We start from the raw sequence: 24,314 nt of genomic DNA on the forward strand, positions 1-24,314 counted from the left end.
AACTCTGGTCTCAAACCACTACACAACACTCTGAACAAAAACCAGCTAAAATTTTCTCCTTTGGTTTGAGAACAGATACCATACACAATTTCCAGTCCATGACAAGAACAACCCTATGAGTTTATTTTATTTTTTTTTAAAAAAAACCTTCCACTTGTATTAAAATCCAGCTATTTTGCAGTCATTTGAATGTTCTCTTAGAGAATATTATACTTCCATCTGATTTAAGGATAAGATTATTCTGCTGTTTTAATTCCAGGCGTAGGCAAAGACGTTGGTTTAGGATGCCTCAGAGTCTTTCATGGCCGCTTTATACTTGCCAGTCATCTCCTTTGGTAACGGCACTCTACCAGGGCAGGGAACTTGGCCTTCAATCTCACACATACATTCCCGCAGGTGGTATTTCCTGGGGCCAAACGTTGCAGGATGTCGTAGCTTCATTTTTTCTAGCGCTTCTGTCTGGAGTGTTTTCCTATCCAAGAAAAACAAGTTCATTGCGTGAAAGGCAGCAAAAACTAGATGTGTGTGAAAGAAAGAGACATGGACCTCGAATTCCCACAAAGCTCCAGGACAGGTGCATCTACACTGTAGAATTAATTCAGCTTGACTGCCATGCCTCAAGGCTATGGAACCATGTGAGTTGTAGTTTTACAGGTTCTTTAGCCTTCTCTGATAAAGAGTGCTGGTGCTTCACCAAACTACAACTCCCAGTATTCCATAGCACTGAGCCATGGCAGTTCATGTGGTGCCAAACTCTTGTTATTTCTACAGTAGAGATGCATGCATAGTATTTCTCTTCCAAGTGTTGCATAGATCCAGCTGCTCTAGGTGCCTTACACATCCACTACCTCTGTAGTTCCCAAACTTGTTTTGACCAGGGACCACTTAATCAGTTAACTAAGGACCAATCTCCAACATTAGGACAAAAAGTTACAAATCAGTTTTGGTCAACTTTAGATTCGGTCTGGTTATTTGGAGTGCTGATTCAGAAAACTGCATTGGATAGACCACATCAGCTCTAGTTTCTCATACAGAACATATGCCATTCAGTAGTCATCATCTGCTTGCCAACAGAACACCATATTAAATATACTTTGGCAATATAAGAGGGTTTTGCGAGACCATTTGCTCTCATTGCAACCATGTAGTAACAGAGAGGTAATGGACCATATTTTAGTTCCTGCAGACCACTGCAGTGGTTCCCACGGACCACAGGTTGGGAACCACTGCACTACCTGAAAGCACTTCACTATTTCATACACAAGGAAGAGATGAGGAAAAGTATACCTGGCTACTCCTTGTTTTAGTCACCAGCTAACAGTGGCTTTCTCTGTTCCTGTGTATGCTAAAAAGCGCACAGTCTGCTACAACTGCCTAAAATAAGTAATTTGAACAACTGAAAGCTGTAAGTGGGAGAATTATGACTGAGCGATTCCTAGAGCAGTGGTTCTCAACCTGGATTTGAGGATTTCTGGGAGTTGTAGGCCAGGAAATCCGGGGACCCCAGGTTGAGAACCACTGTCCTAGAGGATTGTATTTTTCTCACATACTCCAGCCTCACTCCTGCTTCATGTTTAGCATCAAGCTGATGACAATACTTTACTGCATGAATTGATGGTCTATTTCAACCCAGTGCCACTAGCCTGTATTTCCCAAAAACTTTGGGACTCTCATGTGCTGGTTATGACAACTTTCCTCTGTAGGTTCCCCATGATTTGGACACTATTGAGTGTGCTGCATGTCTCTGTTATTTAAAAAAGTACATGGTGGTATCGGTGTGGGTTTAGAAACTCACTGGGAATCTCAAAGAGTTTCAGGAGACAGATAAGGAAGCATATGTTTACATTTTTGTAAATACAGTAGACTCGCTTATCTAACAAAAACAGATTGGCAGAATGTTGGATAAGTGAAAATATTCGATAATGAGGGATTAAGGAAAAGCCTATTAAACCTCAAATTACGTTATGATTTTACAAATTAAGCACCAAAACATCATGTTGTACAACAAACTGACAGAAAAAGCAGTTCAATACATGGTAACTTTCTGTAGTAATTACTGTGTTTACAAATTTAGCACCGAAATATCACAATGTATTGAATCAGCAATGGATCAGGGCAGGAGGCAGACTGCGTTGGATAATACAGAACGTTGGATGAGCGAAGCTTGGATAAGCGAGACTCTACTGTATTACATATTTGTACATATAAATAGTGCTGGTTCTATTTCTTTTTTAAGACCCAGGTCATCAAGCTGTATCATAAGTGGAAAGTCAGGACAAGGAAGATACCTAAGCTCCTAATGCAGATTTGTTGGAAAGTTTGTCCCATGGGTTAGAATTAAAACTGATAGCAGCATATATGTAAAGACATGCATTATGAATACAGACACCCCGTCCTAGTTCTTTGGATATTCTTCAGAATAAAACAAGTATTTTGCATTTCTACTTACTCGCTTTTACCAAGAATTTTCTTAATATGTTGAGTTATCTCTGTGTTAGTCTTCTCTTCTACATCAACCAGGACTTGCTCTCCAGTGTCTGCCAATGAAGGAGAGTTACAAAGAGAATGCATACAGATTTGTTGCAGAAATCACTCCTATGGCATATGTCTGTCCTTCCCTTCAACACCCAGGCAGCCTGACTACATACTAGAAACATATTCAATACCGCAATGAATTCTCTGTGGGTCTACCCTGCTCTCAGGACCACAAGTTGTGAAATAGCTTCACTGACTTTCCATTTAAACTACAAAGCCAATACAGCAATTCAAAGGATCATATAGTAAAACAAGTAGTTATAGCCTTGCCATTAAGACATCAAAGAAAATCTCCGTTTGCTATGATGGCTGAAAAGAAATAGGTACCGTTCCTTCCCAGTGGAACGGTACCTATTAATCTACTCACATTTGCATGCTAGGTTAGCAGAAGCTGGGGCTAACAGCAGCAGCTCACCCTGCTCCCAGGATTCCCAGTTCTCAGCCTTCCTAGCACCTGGCTATGCTAACTAAAGCTTCTAGGACTTGTTGCCAAAAGCTTCTTGGAGGGCTCAAGTTCTCCAAGATAATTGGAGAAGACCTTTCCCAGAAGACTTTTAAGAAATGGGGAAAAGGGAATGTCTTCTTCAGATGGCCACTGGCACTCTAAAAGGTGAGCATGAGTTTATATTTGGGCCCAATGTGTGAACTGAGCCAAGTTGGCAAAGCATGAGCTACCTCGACCTACTAATTTGCATATAGTTTCTGATTGGCCAGCCTCAACATTCTATTATTGTTTGGTTCAGACACTGGGTCAATATATCCACCTTGACTCAGAGGACATGAGAAGCAGAACTGATCGTCTTCCACAGAGGAAGGAGAGTCTGACCAACAACAAGAAATGGAAAGTGTATTGTCGAAGGCTTTCACGGCTAGAATCACTGGGTTGCATTTAGTTTTCTGGGCTGTATGGCCATGTTCCAGAAGCATTATCTCCTACCATTTTGCCTGCATCTATGGCAGGCATCCTCAGAAGGTTGTGAGGTCTGGCAATGGAAAGAGGTTGCTTCTCCCAACAGCCACAATGTATACTGCTTACGTACCTAAATAGAACCTTAAGAAGGGCGACGGCGTCATGTTCTTGAACATCATGATCTGGAGCCAAGGGTTCTTGTACTGAATCTGAGGGATGTTGAAAAACACAAATTTTCTAGGGGGAGAGAAGAAAGAGAGAGGAATTGAGTCAGGTTTGGAGATGAGGAAATGTCACCGCATGCTGTTGCCAAAGGAAAAGAGCAGCAGCAGAAAAAAACCATACATGATCATGCATGGGCCCTCCAGGTGTTTTGGACTTCAACTCCCATCATTCCTCACGGGCTCAGGACCCTTCCTTTTCCCACTCAGCCGCTTAGCCTGAGCCCGTGAGGAATGATGGGAGTTGAAGTCCAAAACACCTGGAGGGTCCAACTTGGCCCATGCATGAGCTTTCTCGGCCTACTAATTTGCATATGGCTTCTGATTGGCCAGCCTCAAAATTCTGTTGTTGTTATTGTGTGGCCAGGAAGGCTAAAGGCTTTGCAAAGCTACGGCTCAAGTCATCCATAGTACTGAACCATGGCAGCTGAATTGGTACCAAACCGCATTGATTCTGCAGCGCAGACGCACTCCCCTCCTTCCCTGCTGACCTGGCTCCCTCGCTGCGCGGGCCCTGGGTGTTGTAGTTGACCGTCATGACCTTCACGGCGTCCTTGAAGACGACGTCGCCTTGGCTCAGGTACTGCAGCGTCCTCCGGATCGGAAAGCGGCCTTTCATCGGCATGGCGGCGGCGGCGGTAGGGCTGCGAGACAGCAAGCGGAAGCTCTGAATGCATGCAGCCACGCCTCCAACATTGGCCACGCCCCTGCCAGCGCGCAGCCAATCCCGTCGCAGCTGTAGACCTATGGAAATTGTTTTCTTTTCTGCCCAAGAGGGCTGCTGCCTCTCCAAACTACAATTCCCAGGATCCCATAGTATTGGCTGTTAAAGTAGTGCCAACTGTAGTAAATGCACCCTCTGTAGTGCAAATAGCAGAGCAGTCAACGCGCGCTTTGGTGTCTCCCTGCAGCGTTTCTTCCAATCCCAGAATCTCTAATCTTTGGCCAAATCAGCTAAGACAGTGTTTCTCAACCTTCTTAATGCTAATTCCTTAATACAGTTCCTCATGTTGTGGTGACCCCACCCCCCCAAAATTATTTTCATTGTTATTTGATAACTGTCGTTTTGTTACTGTTATGAATTGTAATGTAAATATTTGATATACAGGATGTATTTTCATTCAATGGAAGAAAATTGGCACCAATACCTGATATGCCCAAATATGAATACTGGTGGGGTTGAGGGGGGAGGGGAAGTAAGTGATTTTGTCATTTGGGAGTTGTAGTTACTGGGATTTATAGTTAAATCTACAATGAAAGAGCATTTTGAACTCCACCAGCAATGGAATTGAACTAATCTTGGCACACAGAACTTCCATGACCAACAGAAAATACTGTTAGTGTTTGGTGGGCACTGACCTTGAATTTTAGAGTTTTTGTCATGTCAGGAGCGACCTGAGAAACTGCAAGTCGCTTCTGGTGTGAGAGAATTTGGCCGTCTGCAAGGACGTTACCCAGGGGATACCCGGATGATTTGATGTTTTATCGGTCTTGTGGGAGGCTTCTCTCATGTCCCCACATGGGGAGTTGGAGCTGATAGAGGGAGCTCATCCGCCCCTCCCCGGATTCAAACCTGTGACCTGTCGGTCTTCAGTCCTGCCAGCACAGGGGTTTAACCCACTACGCCACCGGGGATTCCTTCAATTTTAGAGTTGCAGTTCACCTACATCCAGAGAGTACTGTGGACTCAAACAATGATGGATCTGGACCAAACTTGGTACAACTATGCAATATGCCCAAAGGATTTAATCCATTGCACCACTGGGGGTTTAACCCATTGCCATTAGACATCATGCATTAGACATCAGTATGCTTTACTGTTACATCAACCTCCACCCACCAATACTATTATTTTTACATCCACCAAACATATACACAAACCAGTTTTAAAATAATGAAAAAAGCCGCATAAGAGTCTTTATTTATTTTAATAGTATAAATCTCCTGTAGGTAGCAATATTAAGCCACAACAATATAATGCCACATTTACACAGCATTTCATGAAATGCATAAGCATGCACTGCAATACTCTATATACACACACAACAATGCAATTTCTCTTCATGACTGAAGACACTGATTAGATATAAAATTCAGATAAAAAAAGGAACATGCTATTTTAAATGCCTTCACATTTACAAAAATGGTTTCACAAACGGCGTGGGAGCAACAGCATTTTCAAGTTTTGAACCTGAAATCCAAAGAAATATTCAAACAATATCTTAATAAACAATAAAAAGCACAAGGTTACAAAATATACCCCATGGGATTATCACAGACAATTCCCTTGTGGAAAATATATTTATTTTGATAGGAGCTTTGAGCCGGTGGGATTTTCCAAACACAATTAACTGTGTAGAATGGGTTTATATGAAGAGGAATTTTTATTTATAAAACTAGTAAAAACAAAGACAATGACATTATGTTTAGAATTAGTGGTTGGTTATACATACCCTAGCAACACATGAGTTTCGTGGATGTGGAAACTATTTGAATAATAGACCCACACCAAGCTCCCCCAGTCCTTTTGTAAGATTACAATTTCAATATTTTCAATTTCTCAACCCCTACCAAGCTCCAATACAGAAAGCAAAAAGGATGTTAGTTTCTTAAAACTGCTTAAGTTATTCATGGAACCAGAATCAGATATCCGCTTAGAACCTTTAGTGCGGGAGCATGGGGAGGGGGAGATAATGTTATACTAAAAAGATGTTTTACACAACTTTCCAATATTGGAAATTCAAATTAGAAAGACTTTTAAAACAATTATTTTTTCCTTAACTTATTAAGGAACTATCAAAATTGGAAAATCATTTTTTGCATTCATGTTCAAATATAAAAACAAGCAATGGGTACTGACAGTAATGTTGTAATCCCATATGCACACTCAACCTGGGAATAAGTGCTATTAAATTTAATCAGGCTTACTTCTGAGTAAGCATATATAGGATTACACTGAATGGGAACCTTTATAATAAGTTTACAATGGAGAACCTGCAAACAATGGAGTTTTATTAGCAAAAATGCTTCATATGGTCTACAGATGAAACAAAAAATTATATATTTTTAAATATCATACTATGAAATGGAGACTGGACAGTAAATGTGATGACTTCTCAAACATCTGAACAGGGCATTTTAAAGGAATATGCTGCACACTCTTACATTCTTTATGGAACCTCTATAAGATTATGGAGGTGTTGGACTACATATTTTTATTGGCAGCACTGCTATATTCACCAAGGCTAATCTTAGAAAAACATATACTATTTAAGATCATGGTGTGACTACTTAGGCAGTATCAGTGGACAGGGCAAGAAGAAACAGAAAACATCATTCTCTGATAATTAAACAGATGTAATGCCTATGCTACCTGGAATGATCCTCACTGAATTCAAAAGGTAAGTTTCTCTGCTTCTCCTTTGAAAGTTTATAAAACGTGTCAAGACTTTATGGGAAAGCAGGAATCTGTATGTCCCTTTCTCTCCATGTTGTTCAAGCTGGAGGTGTAGATACAAACCTTGCATATTTTCTAAGCTCTGACATACTGCCTATGCATATATGCCAGGCATGGGAAAACTTCGGCTCTCCAGGTGTTTTGGACTTCAACTGCCTACTGGCTGTTAGGAATTGTGGGAGTTGAAGTCCAAAACACCTGGAGGGCCAAAGTTTGCCCATGCCTGCTATACACACACCAAAGAGGGAGAAACAGGGCTGCTGAAGAAATAATTTTGGGGAAGATTGTTGCCCTTCATTTACTTGACAAACGTTTAGCTGAAGAAAACTTAGTATGGTAACTTCTTTCTCGATCTGTTTATGAATATGTTGAATATTCCATTCTGGATGATCATGCGTATGTGAAACTGTCTCGAGTAATTAAAATACAGGGTTAGTCAAAATGAATAGGCCAATTCGGGTACAATTAATTTTCTTATTGGCCTATTCATTTTGACTAACCCTGTATCTAATTTGAAATCAAGATTATTTTTCTACAGAAAAGAGGCAGGCAAAACTATATAAATAATACAGAAGGGAAAAACAAAGAACACTGCCTGTCATCACCAGCTACTTGTTTTAGCACAGGAATAGGCAACTAACAACACTAGATGCTGTTAAAACACTAGATGCTCTAACTGCCTTAGCCAGTATAGAGAATGGTAAGGGATATTGGGAGCTGCAGTTCAATCAGTTGGCCATCCCTACTTAATATTCTCCTAAAGTCTTCATTTTTTGTATAATAAAATTCCTTCGTGTCAGTAATATGCAATGTATTTAAAAATTATGCATTACAAACTGATATACAGACAAAATCCTTTTATCAGTAAGTTTTCTTATGCCAGAAAAGATAACAGAATCATAAAAGACTTAGTTCATATGGATATTTATGACACTACATAACACACTGATAAGACAGTGTCATTATAAAACTACATAGTCTGTTATGACAGGCTTACTCGCTTTAATTAGTAACTTCCAGGGGGATACAGACATTAGAAATACAGTTTCACATGCTTAAAAAAGGACTGTATAAAACAACGTTTTTCAGAACAGTAGAAAAAGCACTTCTTATGTGTGCTGAGAATATATAGAAATGTTTATGGTCCACAGGTTGAATCCCCTGGACACTGTCACTGCACAATGTCCATTCATGTCAACAGGGCTTGTATGGATTTAGAAATGAAATGTAGAACTATTAAATAGTTCCTTTCTGAATTTAAGACAAAGTGCAAATACATCCTGCGTTTAAAACAGGTGCCCACTTTCCTGAAGAAAGTGAGAATGCATACAATTATATCAGAGCTGAGCTTGGAGAAAGAAATAAAATTTAGGAAGCTCAAGATTTGCAATGCATTTATAATATTTTCAACATATAGAAATTTGATATTTATGATTATATGACTGTACATATTTCTATATACATACATACACACTTTATATTACACTGTACATAATATACTAGACAAAGTTCGATCCTAGTACATAAACATCATATACACAAATAAACATGACCAGGATCCAAAGCACTATTTCAATTGCGCTTGAGAGCTTGGGCAAACATTATGAAATGTCTGGTTTTTCCCCTCCAATGGCATTCCCCAGTCCCATAACAATGTTATGAACGGGTTTTGAAGAAACATTATACCTGCAGACTTGTGAATTAATAGCAAACTATATTCAAAAAACCCCTATTCTCAGAGCGTGACAGACTCTCGGGGGAAATCATATGTAATTGCTTGCCAGTTGCTACACAAGTGGAACTGTGATTTACTGAGGCTTCAGCCTTACATAATTACACATCCACTTGGGATTGCAGTTAAGATTTAGCAACAGACAGACTATACAGTACATCTGTTTTAAATGCTGATGCTTTTAGCCTATACATATAAGTCCTACTTTTTTCCGAGAAACTTGATTCCAAGTTAAGTGTGCTTAATAAATAGCCTTAGATAGTATAAATAAAATTGTATCTGGATCTAACATAAAGGCCTCTGATGCTGCCCAAATGTTTAATAAAGACTTGTTGGAATATACTTTCAAACAAATGGCAGTTAAAAAATGACTGCGTAAAATTATTTCCTGTGACCAGTTTGAAACAAAGGAAAGACATACTATTTCACACTAAAAATTAGAGAACAAATAAAAAACGGTAAGCTTAAAAATATATGATGAAATGCCAAGACAGAAACATTTTTTATCCCTCCAATTACATTTAGATTCCGATAAGCTTCTCTTATTGTTCCCTTCATTCATGGTATTTTCCTATACAGAGATAATTTTGGTGTACAAATAAAATCTTTTATATTTTGGAATGTATGAAAATAACTAAGAAGTCTATTTTGCCACTATTATTTATATGTGTTTTCTCTTAAGAAAAGTCATGCTGGATCAGACCAACAGCACTCTGTCCAAATCATGGTCAAGCAGATGAAAACCAGGAGCTTATAAACAGGACAGGAATGGAATGGCTCCCTCCCACTTATATTCTCTAACAACTGGATTTCCAAGGCATATCATTTCTAATCCTGGATGTTAATAAATACCTACATAACTGGTTGCCATGATAAGCCTTAGTAGATTTGTTTAATCCTCTTTTAAAGCTGTCTTAGTTGATGACAACCGCTACATTTTCAATTTCAAACTTAACTACAGTATGAAAATGTCAATATGGACCATGCCACACAAAACACACATAATTATGTGAGTGTGAGTGTGTGTGGGAAGGGGGGAAATACAGACATTCAATCCATGCCTCTCCCCATAAATCATGTCTGCAAAGGAACAATACCATCAATGAAGTGGTTCAGGCTATGACACAGTAGATTGCAAGACATTAGAAAAAGACCCACCCCCACTTTTTGCAGGAACCACTGCAATGCAGGATTATGTCAGTCAGTCTTCTCAAGCCTCAGCAGATTCAGACTTGGAAGAGACCACAAGAGTCCTCTAGTCCAACCCCATTCTGCCATGCAGGAATACACAAGCACTCCCAACAGATGGCCATCCAGCCTGTTTAAAAACCTCTAGAGAAGAAGACTCCACCATACTCCGAGGCAGCCTATTCTGTATTAAACAGCTTTTGCTGCCAGAATGTTTTTCTTAATCCTTAGAGAAAATAGCTTTGAAATTAAAGTGTACACATAGGTAAGAATGAGAACACAACTATTACTAAAACTGTGTTGAATGCACCCACATTAAAGACAACTCCCCAAACTAGCAAATTGTAGTACAGGCAGCTACTGAACCTTATAAAATTTGAATAGTTTTCCATGATAAAAAAATGAGATGTTAGTATGTGGTTTGCCAATATGAGTTAAGTTCTACACCATCTATTAAGCTGACAGCTGGGCCATAAATATTATGCTTTGTTTATGTTAACTGTAAATGTTTACATTAATTTAGCTGGCTTTAATTTCAACACAGTATAGAAATATCCTGGGAAGGATCACATGACTAATAAACACATACAATTTTAAATCCATAGAATAAATGATTGTCTTCCACAGTTCTTCAGGTGTTTGTACTAATCACAAGTATGTGTCTGTAGTTTAAATGCTACTATTCATTTACCCTGCTCATACAAACAAGGCACTGCTTGCACAATGTCAATGCCACATATTTAACTAGAAATACTTGAAAAGTGCAGGTAACCCCAGTAATTTCGATAGCCATTTAAAGATTTTCAATACCTTTTAACACAACACAACATATCTATAGGAGAGACAGTTTTTCTCTGCCAGCTAGAACCCATCATGCTGAACTGGAAGTCTTAGCAATGGTTTTTGAGAGAGGAGGCCAACCATAAACTTGCAAATCTTCCACTGAAATTGGGGTTACTAATTCAATGCTATTTAAATGAGGATTATGGTGTCATAGAACCTTTTTTCCCCTTTGCTCACTAGCAACATGTAAATAAAAGCATCTTAAAGTTCTGTTCAGCAATGCACTATAGTCTTTTCAGAAAAAGATATTTAAACATTTCTTCTGACAGAAATGAATCCTAGAAAAGGTTTTTACAGAAGTCCTTATTGTGTTTTTGAATATAGACAAATAACTAATAAGAACATGAAATATGTTGGAAACATCTGTACACATTAACAGTGAAATATGGTTACTTAGAGATGTCTAGATTCACCGTTCTCTTCTCTAGGAGGATGAACCTGTGATTTGGCCATTATACTCTGCAGTCTCCATTTTCAGGATGTAAGGGATGATGCTGTCAATTGGAACATTTCCAATGAGCCCAGTAAAAAATAGTTCTTCTGTAATGCTGGAGCTCATCAGTCTAAGTGCTGGTAGGCGGACAAGAATCCGGGCTAACCTGAAATAAGAAAAAAACAATAAAACATGTAAAGGAACAGCTCAAATTACCAGCATGGGCCTGATTCCTAAACTTTTCAAAGGAGATGGAAGAATTGAAAATTGTTATTTGTTGAGGAAGAGGTCATGAAATAGCAGCAGCCATGATTAAAAGTGGGGAGCAAGAGTGGACAAAGATCTAAGCAACATTGTCAAATAATGTCCTTGGAAACAGAAAAGAAAGCTTAACAAAGTTAACAACCTAGCATTATGCTAAATTTCCTTTGACCAGAAGCTGGCTACTTGGAGTGCCTCTGGGGTGGCTGTAAGGATGTGGTGCATGTGGTGAGGCTCAGACTGCATTGTAGTTAGTGGTCAGTGGTTTGCTATATGGCTGGTGTTACACTTAAAAGTGTATCTGTTCTGACTTACAAACAAACAAACTCCACATCAGAACAAACCTACAGAACCTATCTTGTTCGTGACTTGGGACTGCCTGTATAGGGCATTGTTGACATATGTCAGTAGCCAAAATGTAAGCTTAAAAACCCTGGCTTCTGCATTTTTATGATTTTTAGTTTTCAACAGTGATCTGGTCCCTAATCTGTTGTAAAACCTGGGATGTCTGTAGCTGGAGCTAAATGCTTATGGTTTCACAAAGTTTCTATTAGTTTTTACAAATAAAGAAGGCACACCAAGAATGGTAACATCCAAATGTGATTTTTTACAGTATTTAACTCAAACCTTCACAGTCAATTAAACATATATTCCTAGAAAGCCACAGATCTTGAAGCTATTAGATCAAAACTATTCTTACACTTTATTTGTAGATTTTACTTTTTATTTATTTGAAACATTCACACTCGCCCAACACAATGAAATGTCAGGGCACCACACAAAAAAACAGACTAACATACAGAAAACGGAATACAAATTGAGTACACTTATTTAAAGTCATGATAATTTAAATAGAATAAAACTATATTAAGCACAAGTTAAACATGTTAAGTTTAAAACAATGTGCATAAGCATTTGGGGGTAAATCAAAAAGACACAAAGGCTTTGGTAACGTCCATAATTTTTCTTGGTTCCTAAATAAAGTTAACATTAGAGCCAGTTGGGCCTCCAAAGGTAGGTCATTCCACTACTGCGGTGGGACAGACTTCATCCCTCTGGTGGTGTTATCGGTAGAAGTGCTTCTTCTAGTACTGAAGATATTCAGAACTTCAAATGTCATCACAAACAGCTTGAATTCTGACTGAAAGTGTATAGCCAGACTATGACACCAGCCCAAATCTACTCATTTACTTATGTGTCTCACTGTGTGTGATGCTTTGCTTCTCTATTCAGAAAAAAACCTTTGCTTCTCTATTCTAAAAACTGTTTTGGGTAGATTGTGCTTTTTAAAAAAAACAACCTCACAAGCTGGTAATTTTATTTGTTTTACAGCACATATGCTTAGTAAAAAAATAAAACAGTGCTACCTGTAGGTGTCTTCTGGATATGTTTTTTGAACATAATCTTGTAATTCCATTTGAGCTTTCTCCTGGAATTTTTCTATTTGACTGGAGTTTGTCAGTCCAGGGTGATCTATAGAAAAAAAGGGGGGAGGGGGGAACTTATTTATACTTCAGATTGTTGTACTGATTACCCCTTCCATTCAAAAACAAATAGGCTTCCATTTTCTAAATATGTCCTTTGCTTTTCTACACAAGACAAACTGATCATTTCTACACAGAGTAAAAATTAAAAATGATAAAATCAGTAGACAAATCTGACATTAGCAATGGCAACTTTCAGATATTAGGGAGACATTTTTAAAATATCTCAAAATGCTTTAATGCTGCTGTTTCCTGAAACAAAGGCATTTTAATAGAAGACTGCAATTTAATAGCGATGAATAACAACTTATCAACATTAGTTAATTCATTTATTCACACTTAAAATAAAAAAAATTGCAGCAGAAGATGAAACATTAAAAAGACCACACTATTTAAAAATTATTCAAAGCTCTGCATGTTTCATGTTTAGTAGTGTTTGTGGAAAACACTATCTCCAAACTCAGCCAGTCATTCCAAGATGGTAAACCATAAAATTGACTACAGTTGGCTCTTTTGTAGATTTGATTATTCATGGATTTGATTGAAATGTTATCTCTAGGTATCTAGGTAGTCCATGGTGATTCTATGGTAAATCTCTGCTAGGTGACCACAGGGATGTGTTAGAGCAGGGATGTCAGACTCATTTCCAATGAGGCCACATCAACCTTATGGTTTCCTTCAAATGCAATTCATAATTGTAAGACTGTATAAATATAACTATGTTGTCCTTGTATGGAAAGGCTCACAGGCCATATTAAATGAGGTGGCAGACTGGATTCATTCCACAGACCTTGCGTTTGACACATATGTGCTAGAGGATCTAGAGACAACACCTCTAGGAATCTTTAGTAAATCCAGTACAATATATTAGAAATCAGCCAGAGTTATGTTAGAGAAACCCAATATTTCTAGATAGATGTTGCCTCAGGTTTTTTTTAAAGAGGAATTTTATTATTTGCGGTTTTTCAGTTTTGTGGGGAACTTGTGCGCCTAAACCCAGCAAATGTGGGGGCTGACTATATTTTTCATCAGCTCCTTTATTAGACCAAATAATATCCTTCTTGGCCAACACATAATGATTATGTGTTGCTTTGTCAAAAGGACATGGTATTCTCCTCCACCTTTTTAAAAGGGTGCTATTTTCCAAATTTAACCTGACTTCTAATCCAAATCTTCAAAAAAGGAAACTTCTAGTGGTATATAGTCACTGCCAGTTAAGCAGCCTGGTATCTCAATTATAGATAGCTCTGTTGCAAAAGAGACTTCATCAAAATTAAGGTCCTTGTTCATTTAAAGGAGCAATTTCTAAGTTTATTATTGATCAGTTATTGAGCACTTTCTTTAAACACATAAAATACTCTTCTGTAATCATTTTGAAAACTTTAGCAGTCCAACACATTCGGGGGCTTGGGACCAACAATGGCTTTCCTAAAACCATCAGGAAGTACAATTTGTCCACTCTGTTCAAGTATTGATTGTTATCAATAAAGTCCTAAATAGTTTCAGAACAAATAATTTGAATAGGCATCTCTTACCATATGAGGCTCCTAGAATTTGCAATTGTCACAGGAGATTCTATGTTCTACTTCCTAGGGAGGTTAGGATGGTGGACAATCAAGATGGGCCCTTTTCTGTAGTTGTACCCTGATTCAGAGCTCCCTTCTGTGGAATGTTAGGTTAACCTCCTCTTTATCTGCACTCCTTGGTGAGTTTAAATGTTGGCTTCTAGTTCTATTAGCACTAATGTTCTGCTTACTATTGTCATTTGATTGTTGTAAAATCAGCCTATTCTATTTTTATTGCTCTGTTTTCATTTGAATTTGGTATACTGTCCTAATTTCATGACCTGAATGAAATGACATGTGTCTTATTTTCCTCCACCTCGAGTAGGAAAATGACATAGAGTTGTCAAGTACTGCATTTGATATCTACCTAGACCTGGGGGGGGGGGGGGGGGGGGCGACACTTTACAGACAATATAAGTTGTATTTTCTCAGAAAGTGTTTTAAAGTTGAAGAAATGCTTCATCTTTATTGTTGTCTGGTTTACTAATAGCCTCTGTTTTAACAAATAGACATGACTGCTTTGCACTTTAAATTGCAAGGATGTCTTCAAAGCCACTAAACTTGATGAAACTAATCTCTAGAAGAGTACAGAGTATAATGGCTACTGAAAGCAGCTCACACAGGAGAAAGTGTAAAATATACAGCTGTCAAGATTTGTTTACCTTCTCTCGGCTCCATTATAATTTATCTATATTTATTTCTTCAAACTATTGTACCAGCCATACAGAATGCAAAGGATTTACATTCTCTCACAGATAACTAACAGCCAGTACATATATTAAATTACATCTGTTTTTAAATTATCCACTGTCTTTGCCAACAAGGCACAGGGGCTGTGAGAATCCGGTTTACCTTTTTTCATTTTTATTGGTAAGTAGATTCACAGAGTAGTAGGGCTTCAGTAGCAGATTTTATTTTATTTGCATTTTTCATCACTTGAAAGTGACTGTCTTAATTAAAAAAAAATATTAGCACAAAGATTCTTCTCAGTCATTTCAACAGCTGCTACTATTATATTTATCTTAACTATTTTTTAAATTCACTACAAAAAATTGACAATCATGTAAACTTTCTTCCCTCAAAAGTCAGGGCTCTGTACAACAGAAGTACTGAAAAATATGAAGAGCCCATGGTGGTATCATGAATTTCAGACAATTCCTTTTGTACAGAGACAGGTAAGAGGACTCTTGGCTGTTATGGACTTTCACCTCAGAGCACAAAACACTCTGCAGGTTTGGGGGTGGTTTGTCAGATTAGCAACATTCCCTAAACTTTATATAATCTGATTTAAGGCAATCTACCAGTATTTAATTTATTGGATATTATGTTGCTAGGATTATTTTGATGTGTATATGTGATAAAACAGGGATTAAAGTCAAAAAGATGTTTATTTAATATTTTGACTTTGAGGAACACAAACAGAAGCAAATTCCCAGAGGCCAATACGTTAAAAGTTAACCAAAGGACTGAAATCCTGTTGAAATATTATGTTAATGTTATGCTAGAATGAATCTGCAGGATTGTGGAAGGAACCAAGGCATCGACTTTAAGACAAAGTTTGGAGTTGTATCTGCACAATTATATTTGAGCACTGCAGACTATTGTGCAAACTAGGTGAACAAACCCTTAAGTTCTTGGAGAACTGCTTCTGTAAAAAAAATCGAATTGCTAGTGCAAACGGGATTCTAGTGATAAAAAAGTCAAAATGTTTCTTTGTATGATTCAGTTTCTTCCACACTAGTTTAGCTAGAATTGGAATATAAGCTTTTTGTAAGTTCACCATATAAAGAATTATTGAGACAAGGAAAGGCTAGTGTAATAATTACCAAATGCCTTACCAGAACTAAAAAGGACTACAGCTTTAAGGTAAGCATATTCATATCCATCAATATCAAGTTTAGCCATGCTGTTACAGAACTCCTGAAGTTTCCAGATGTGTTCCATCACTTGTTTTATTCGATCCCCGGAAAGTTTATCTACAAGTAAACATTATACATTCTCTTAAGAAAGAATACATTTACTTAAAATTCAGTGACACAACTAGCCTTCTTCAGAAGACAACCAACTTTACATTATTCAGACCGATGTAGTCTTTCATGGAAACAAGAATCAACTGTTACATTTTATACTATTAAATATGACAAAGTTACATGTCCAGTTACTTGGTGATTTTTAATTTGTAAAGCATAAGCTTCTGGAAGCATTCTGTAACACAAACTTTTAGAATGTGGCCAAATGTTCATTGGAGATTTAGATTCAAGCTAACAAGAAAAGTAAAATGAATCAGACATATTACATACTACTGTTTTAAATATTGCTGCCACTTCTAATGGTATCTATATGTATTCACAAATATACACTTTTCTTTATTGAGAACTACTTTTTATGAGCAGAATATATTCTATTATAGTTAGATACAGTCTTATTCACATTTGTATAATGTTTCCCCTATGCAACTTCGTAGTAACTCCTGGTAGAACCAGCAGCTTACTGTTGTATCTTTCTTCCATTTAATTTTGACAGGCTGTTCTTGTCACTTCCCTCTGTTCTACTGAGAATGGCATTTGCTAAACACTTATCCTGTACTATTTTAAACAAACAAATAAATAAATAAATAAATAAATAAGGCAACGTAAAAATGTGAAAAATAACACACAAGTTGTACACAAGGCACAACTCAGGATTGGAAAACTGGATTTTACTTGAAGTGTCTGTCCTGGTGCACAAACAGTGGATCAAACTAGGGAAAGGTAAGGAAGAAAAAACCAACACAAAAATCAATTTTGACCCTGAAAAGAGGAAACCCTTTAGTTTTGAGTATCTCTATATGCCTTCAAGCTGCTTGTTGACTTATAATGAACTCATTAATTTCAAGGGGTTTTTAATGCAATGATTATTCAGAGGTGTTTTTGAAATGGAATAAAAGAGCTTTCAGACAGGAAGGCAATGAGCACTGGATACGATATCAGCTTAGGTGGTGCCATCTATTTGCTGTGTGCTCTTCTCTAGAGGTTGCAGGGGACAGTTTTGCCACATTTAACCTTCCTTGGACTCAGGAGTGACTTTTTTAAATTCAGGAAGCAACACTCCATTAGTAAATTAAATAAATTGGATTTATACCCTGTGCTTCTCCTACAATGTGATTAAGTTTTTGGTTGTACAAGCACCTGTTCTGAACCCAAAATACCTGGGAGAAGCCAAAGCAAAATTGGTCTCACATCTTCAAGTTGGTGAAGAAGGAATCCTGAAAAAGCTTTTTTACATTAGAAAAATAAGGGAGATGTGGCATTGTATGAGATATGAACAAGCGGTCAAGCGTCTTCAATTGGGTGTGTCTGATGCAAGTTTCAAAAGCACTTCATATATCTAGCTTGTGCCTTGGGTCCTCTTTGGCATGAGGTAAGTCAAGGCAAACATATTGTATTTGTTTTCTTTGTTTTATATTCTGCCCTCTCTCCCTCATAGAGGGACTCAGAGCAACTAACAATCAGCAACAATTTGATGCCGTTCAAATATATTGTATCACTATTTTCTGACTAAAAAGGACTGCCGTACTTAATTTTGAAATAAATTCTGGACCTCATTGGAGAATTACTCTCGCCAGATGAAAGCTATACTATGTTCCTAGATTCTAGGCCTAGACCAAAGGTATCAAACTCATTTTCATCAACCTAACAGTTGCCTTCAAAGGGCTGCTGAATCTATGGACAAAGACTCAGTGAATAAAGGGCCAACTATAATTTTTTTCATAGTGGTCGGTGCTCTTTAATTTTTAATCAGTTTGGGTCCCTAGATATTACTGAACGACAACCCCTATAATTTTTGATTATCCACCATGCAGACTCAAGATAATAGGAATTGCAACCCAATAGCACCTGTAGCTCTGAGGTTGGAGAAAGGTTAAAGGACATTTTAAAATCAGACATCATATCCACAAGCCTTCTATCTAAATTCAAACCTCACCATGATTTTTTTTTTGTCGTGTCAGGAGTGACTTGAGAAACTGCAAGTCGCTTCTGGTGTGAGTTAATTGGCTGTCTGCAAGGATGTTGCCCAGGGTGCGCCTGGATGATTTGATGTTTTTATCATCCTTGTGGGAGGCTTCTCTCATGTCCCCGCATGAGGAGCTAGAGCTGATAGAGGGAGCTCATCCACCTCTACCTGGATTCAAACTTGCGACCTGTCCATCTTCAGTCCTGCCAGCACAGGGGTTTAACCCACTGTGCCACCGGGGGCTCCCCCTCACCATGATGACTAAACTGAACAAACTGCAGTCTTCCAGGTGTTACTGTATCACAACTTCCATCAGCTTTAGTAATGAAATCTAATGATGAGGAATACAAGAGTTGTAGGAGGGTCACATAAAATAACATGGCGGGCCAGATTAGGCTAGTGGGCCTTGAATTTGACACTTGTGGCCAAGACAGAAAGGGCATGGAACTCATAAGCTGTCCAAAAGGATGTAACTGCCATGAGGAATATTACCTTCCAGGTTAATTCTTGTACTGGAATGGAACAAATGGCATCAAACAGACTCCTGGTTCAGACCTTAATGTATCATACTAAAAGCACATACAGGGAAATAAAGGTTGCTTACCTGTAACCGTATTTCTTCGAGTGTCCATCCGTGAAATTCACACTTATGGGTTATCCCTCCGCGCATGCGCAGCAATCCGGAACTTTCTAGAGATTTTAATGATTTAAAAATGATTATTTGAGTACAACACAAGCCCCGCCCATCCCCCGCCCCCCCGGTATATAGGCCGTGGCGTGCGTCTGAGAGGTAGTTCCCAAGCGCCAAAAAGTGACATAATACACATAGGCATGACAGAGGGGAGGACGGGCGGGTCGTGTGAATTTCACGGATGGACACTCGAAGAAATACGGTTACAGGTAAGCAACCTTTATTTATTCTTCGTGTCCTCCGTGAAATGCACACTTATGGGTGAATAGCAAGCTACTGACCTGGAGGTGGGTCATGCCACGCAGGAAAACAGTACAGCTCTGCCGAATGCGGCATCCTTCTTGGCCAGTACATCCAGCTTGTAGTGGGATGCAAACGTGGACGGCGTGGACCACGTAGCAGCTCTACAGATTTGATCCAGCGGAACTCCACGCAAAAAGGCTTGAGAGGTGGAGACCGACCTGGTTGAATGGGCCACCAAGTGAGATGGTGGTTGTTTCCCTGCCAATTGGTAGGCTAGACGGATCGTAGAGACGATCCATGAGGCTAATCCCTGAGAAGATACAGGGTGCCCCATCGTGTCTTTCCTGTATTTTAAAAAGAGTCTGGGAGACTTTCTGTGAGTAGATGTTCTATGCAGGTAGAATGATAGGGCTCTTTTGACATCCAATGAGTGAAGTGCCACCTCGAGAGGAGAGGATGGATTTGGGAAGAAGGCCGGTAGTATGATGTCCTGAGACATGTGGAAATGGGAGACTACCTTCGGTAGGAAAGTGACGTCAGTTCGTAGTATAACCTTGTCATCATGGAATCGTATATATGGAGGGTCTGACCGGAGGGCCGCGAGTTCACTGGTCCTCCTGGCCGAGGTGATGGCCACTAGGAATGCCACCTTCCATGAGAGATGGGAGATATCATTAGAGGACATGGGCTCAAAAGGAGGTTTTGACAGTTGAGACAGTACTAGCTCCAGGCTCCATTGTGGAGGAGGGAGGGAGACAGGAGGGTGAACATTCTTATATCCCTTTAGAAACAATTGGACCAGATTGTCTTGAAAAAGGGACGGCAAGCCACGTTTCTTTCTAAAGGAAGAGATAGCTGCCAGGTAACATTTTACAGAGGAGAGAGAAAAACCTTTCTTGGAAAGGTGAACTAAAAAATCCAGTACCACCTTTGTGGGTGCGGAGATGGGCTCGTAGCCCACTGATTTTGTGAATTTTGAAAATGATGACCACTTGTAAGTATATGATTTTGTAGTGGATGGTTTATGAGCAGCTAGGAGTATACGCGATACTTCGTCTGATAAGATTACTGTGGTTTGATCCTCCATGCCGTCAGGCGGAGGGAGTGGAGGTCTGGGTGGAGAACGAGCCCGTTCTCCACTGTGAGGAGGTCTGGAATGGGGGCAAGGTGGAAGTAGTCCCCGTTGGAGATTTGGAGGAGGGTGGCAAACCAATGTTGGCGTGGCCACCAAGGGGAGATCAGGATGCAGTTGGCGTTGTCCTGGATTATCTTGGCTATGACATGTGACAGGAGGGGGAGGGGGGGAAAAAGGTAGATGAGGTCTGGTGTCCAGCGGAAGAGAAAAGCGTCTCCTAGACAGCCTGGGGATACGTGAGGGCGGAGTCTTGCGCAGTACATTGGGCAGTGAGTGTTCACTGGGGATGCGAACAGGTCTATTGTCGGTGTTCCCCATTTGTGTGTAATGGCCTGGAACTGAGACTTGTGGAGATGCCACTCGTGATTGTTTTTCCCTGTTCTGCTCAGTGAGTCTGCCAGAGTGTTGTCTTGGCCCGGTAGATGAATGGCTGTGAGGAGGATGTTTCTCTGAATGCACCATTCCCAGATGCGTGTTGATATTGACGTCAGTGTCTGAGACCGTGTTCCCCCTTGTTTGTTGATATAGAATTTTACTGCAGTGCTGTCTGTCACTACCTGGATTATGCGGTTGGAGACGATGCGGGTGAAGGCCCGAAGGGCTTTCTCTACCGCCATCATCTCCAGGGCGTTTATATGGAAATGTCTTTCCTGAGGGAGCCAGTGGCCACTGATTCTGAACCCCTTGAGATGTGCTCCCCAGCCTGAGTTGGAGGCATCTGTTGTCAGGGACATGGATGGGTGTGGCTGTATGAAGGGCATGCCTAGGCGAACATTGTGTGCTTTTGTCCACCATTTGAGGGATTGGAGTACCTTTTGTGGTGGGTGGAGGAGTCGGGACTGTGGATCGTGGAGGGGGTCGAACACCCTGATGAACCAGTTTTGCAGAGGCCTCATCCGAAGCCGAGCAAAGGGGGTTACGGCTGTAGTGGAAGACATGTGGCCAAGTATAGACTGGATGGCCCAAGCCGAGGCTTGTCGGGAGTGGAGGAGGGAGAAAACAGCCTGTTGAAGTCTTAAGAAACGATCCTCTGGGAGGAAGGCTCTTTGAATTGTGGAGTCTATGATGGCTCCTATGAATTGAATACGCTGAGTTGGTTGGAGTTGCGATTTTTCGTGGTTCACCACTAGGCCCAGATCCTGCAAAAGAGATAAGGTATAATGAATATCAGTGCATAATTGAGCTTTAGAGGATGAGGCCAACATCCAGTCATCCAGGTAAGGAAAAACCGTTATGCCTTGTTGGCGGAGGTGTGCGGCTATGACCGCCATGCACTTTGTGAACACCCTGGGGGCGGTGGACAAACCAAACGGGAGAGAATTGAACGAGAAGTGGTAGTGATGAACTGCGAAGGTGAGAAACCTCCGGTGTGACTGCCGAATTGAAATGTGGAAGTATGCTTCTCGTAGGTCTATAGTTGCTAGCCAAGAGCCTTTAGGAATAAAGGGGAGGATGTTGGAGAGAGTGACCATACGAAATTTACGTGGGGTAATGAAAGTGTTGAGTTTGCGTAGGTCAAGAATAGGTCTTAATCCTCCGTCCTTTTTGTCTATGAGAAAGTAGCGGGAGTAGAAACATGTGTTGGATGTATGTGGGGGTATGGGAGATATGGCTCCTTTGAGGAGTAATGATTGGACCTCTTCCCATAAAGTCTGGGAGGGTTGTGTAAGGATGACTTTTCCCACTGGTGGATATTCGTTAAATTCAATCGCATATCCTCTGTCAACTATATCCAGGACCCAAGTGTCAGATGTGATGGACTGCCACTGTGGGAGAAAAGAGTGTAATCTGTCAAGGTAGGTGATTGGTTGTGTGGGGGAAGGGGGGGGAAGGGGGGAGGTTATGCTAAAAGCGACGTTTGTTGTTGTTAGAGGGCCTGGTACCACGGTACTGACCTCTAGACGGAAGTGAGGGGCGTCTTGTGGATGCTGCCGGCATATATGGTCTCTGTCGTCCTCTGTAGAAAGAGTTGTTGTATGGTCTGTTGTAAAATTGGGGGCGATAGTAATAGGAGCCCCAACGTTGCCTTTGATAAGTGTACGGTTGTTGGTCATATTTGTACACTGTTTGTTTCATCTTATGAGAGTGCTCCAATTGTGAGTCAGTCTCAGGATTAAACAGGCCTGCTTCGTCCATTGGGAGGTTCTCAATGAGAGAGCGTTGAGCCTGGGTAAGAATTGCTGCCCTAAGCCATGCATGGCGGCGAAGGGCTACTGATCCTGCAATAAGTTTTCCAGAAGTATCAGCTGTATTTTTTGCTAGGTCTTTTTGTAATTTTGCCAATAGAAGGGCTTCCCCATGGAAGGCTTTAGCCAATGGTTGTTCTGCTGGTGGTAGCAGGTCTAGGTATGGGGATATTTTGTTCCAGAGGTAAGTTTGGTATACACTCATATAAACCCCATAATGGGCCATGCGTGCGAAAAGGCATGCTGAGGAATAGAATTTTTTGGCCATAGAATCTAGTTTTCTCCCTTCCTTGTCAGAAGGGGATGCTTGGTTTATTTGTACTGGCTTTGGTTGAGCATCAGTTACTACAGAGTTTGCCTTGGGCATCTTAGAGAGCCATGAGGCTGTGGATAAATCAATACGGTATAAGTTTTCTGCTCTTTTAGGAGTTGCTGGAACCAGGGCTGGTGCAACTCCTGTATTCTTTAGGATTTTCAACAAATATGGAAGAGTGGGCAACACAGTGGATGCAGGTGTTTGTTGTTCAGTGGAGGTGAAGCATGGATCTGTCACAGTGTCTGTGGGCTCAGGAGTGGTGAGGTTTAAGGATCTAGCAAGCCTTATCAGTAGTGCAGAGAATTTTTTAAAATCCTCTAAATGTTGAGGGGAAGGATCAGGATCTGGTTGAGGGTCTTGGATGACTGGAGTGTCATCTGTAGCATCCAGTTCAATGGTTTCTGGGTCTAGTTGGGGGGGCATGATTGGATCCAGAGGGAAGGTTTGGGATTCCAAGTCTGTTTGGGGATCCGGAGGGCGAGAGAGTGTAGCTGAGGGAGGGTTACGTGGGGGCTGGGGAAAATTTGGATCCAAGGGGAGAGGAGAGTGGGGTCCTCTGAAGGTATCAGGAGGATGGGGGTAGTAATAGGGATAAAAGGGGAAAGGAGGAGGAGGAGGAGGGTAAAGGTGGTAAGGGTAGCCATGAGGAGGATAAGGCTGTTGGTGCTCTAAAGGCACAGAGCGTGCCTTCTTGGGAGGGGGAAGAGAGGAAGCTTCAGAACGGCGCGGAGCCGGAGAAGGAGAGCGGCGGCGGCGTCCGGCCGCGTGCGCCGAGGTGTTGGGCTGTGCGGGCGAAGGGGATTCGCCCGGATCCGGGGATTGGGGAGGGCTGGGGGAGGGGGGAGGAGAGGCTTGAGAAGGAGGAAGGGGAGGAGGTGAGGTGGAGAGATCACCCGGAGGCTGCGTCTCAAGCTCCAAGTGTGGAGCTAAAAGCTCCAAAGGAGGGAGGTGGGAGGGGTTTTCCATTTGTAGCATGCTGGGGAGCGGTTCCTGCAGATGCAGAGCGGAACCGGGAAGGAAAGGCACAGTTTGCAACATAGGAGGACTCAAGGGCTGTGTGCCAGTGAGTTGCCGTCCCTTTTTTTGTTTGTTAGCTTTTTCCTTTGTTTTGGAAGACCTCG

The 24,314-nt window shown here is 40.5% G+C and overlaps 2 protein-coding genes across 5 annotated transcripts in view; both read right to left on the bottom strand.

The window, feature by feature from the left end:
• Positions 1-95: 95 nt before the first annotated feature.
• Positions 96-4,335, bottom strand: MRPS25 (mitochondrial ribosomal protein S25). The gene is made up of 4 exons (XM_060766245.2): positions 4,158-4,335; positions 3,576-3,682; positions 2,450-2,537; positions 96-472 (listed from the first exon to the last, which is right to left on the bottom strand). The coding sequence occupies exons 1-4, from the start codon at positions 4,289-4,291 to the stop codon at positions 280-282; spliced, it is 522 nt and encodes a 173-aa protein (XP_060622228.1). The 5' UTR covers positions 4,292-4,335; the 3' UTR covers positions 96-279.
• Positions 4,336-8,105: 3,770 nt separating this feature from the next.
• The window catches only part of NR2C2 (nuclear receptor subfamily 2 group C member 2), a 48,535-nt gene continuing 32,326 nt past the window's right edge, over positions 8,106-24,314 (bottom strand). For all 4 annotated transcript variants that reach the window (XM_060766241.2, XM_060766240.2, XM_060766244.2 and 1 more), the window contains 3 exons: positions 16,468-16,605; positions 12,948-13,053; positions 8,106-11,485 (listed from right to left, as the gene is read on the bottom strand). In XM_060766241.2, coding sequence (XP_060622224.1) covers positions 11,311-11,485; positions 12,948-13,053; positions 16,468-16,605 — 419 coding nt within the window. In that variant the 3' untranslated portion in view covers positions 8,106-11,310. The remainder of the gene's footprint in view (positions 11,486-12,947; positions 13,054-16,467; positions 16,606-24,314) is intronic.

Source organism: Anolis sagrei, chromosome 2 (genome assembly GCF_037176765.1).
Source record: "Anolis sagrei isolate rAnoSag1 chromosome 2, rAnoSag1.mat, whole genome shotgun sequence".
NCBI classification, from domain to species: domain Eukaryota; kingdom Metazoa; phylum Chordata; class Lepidosauria; order Squamata; family Dactyloidae; genus Anolis; species Anolis sagrei.

Bases quoted from the DNA above. Each gene is read 5' to 3' on its own strand.
- MRPS25 (XM_060766245.2), bottom strand. From the start codon at position 4,291: ATGCCGATGAAAGGCCGCTTTCCGATCCGGAGGACGCTGCAGTACCTG. The intron at 3,683-4,157 runs GTCAGCAGGGAA...CTCTCCCCCTAG, and splicing joins CCGCGCAGCGAGGGAGCCAG to AAAATTTGTGTTTTTCAACA. The intron at 2,538-3,575 runs GTACGTAAGCAG...CTTCATTGGCAG, and splicing joins CTTCTTAAGGTTCTATTTAG to ACACTGGAGAGCAAGTCCTG.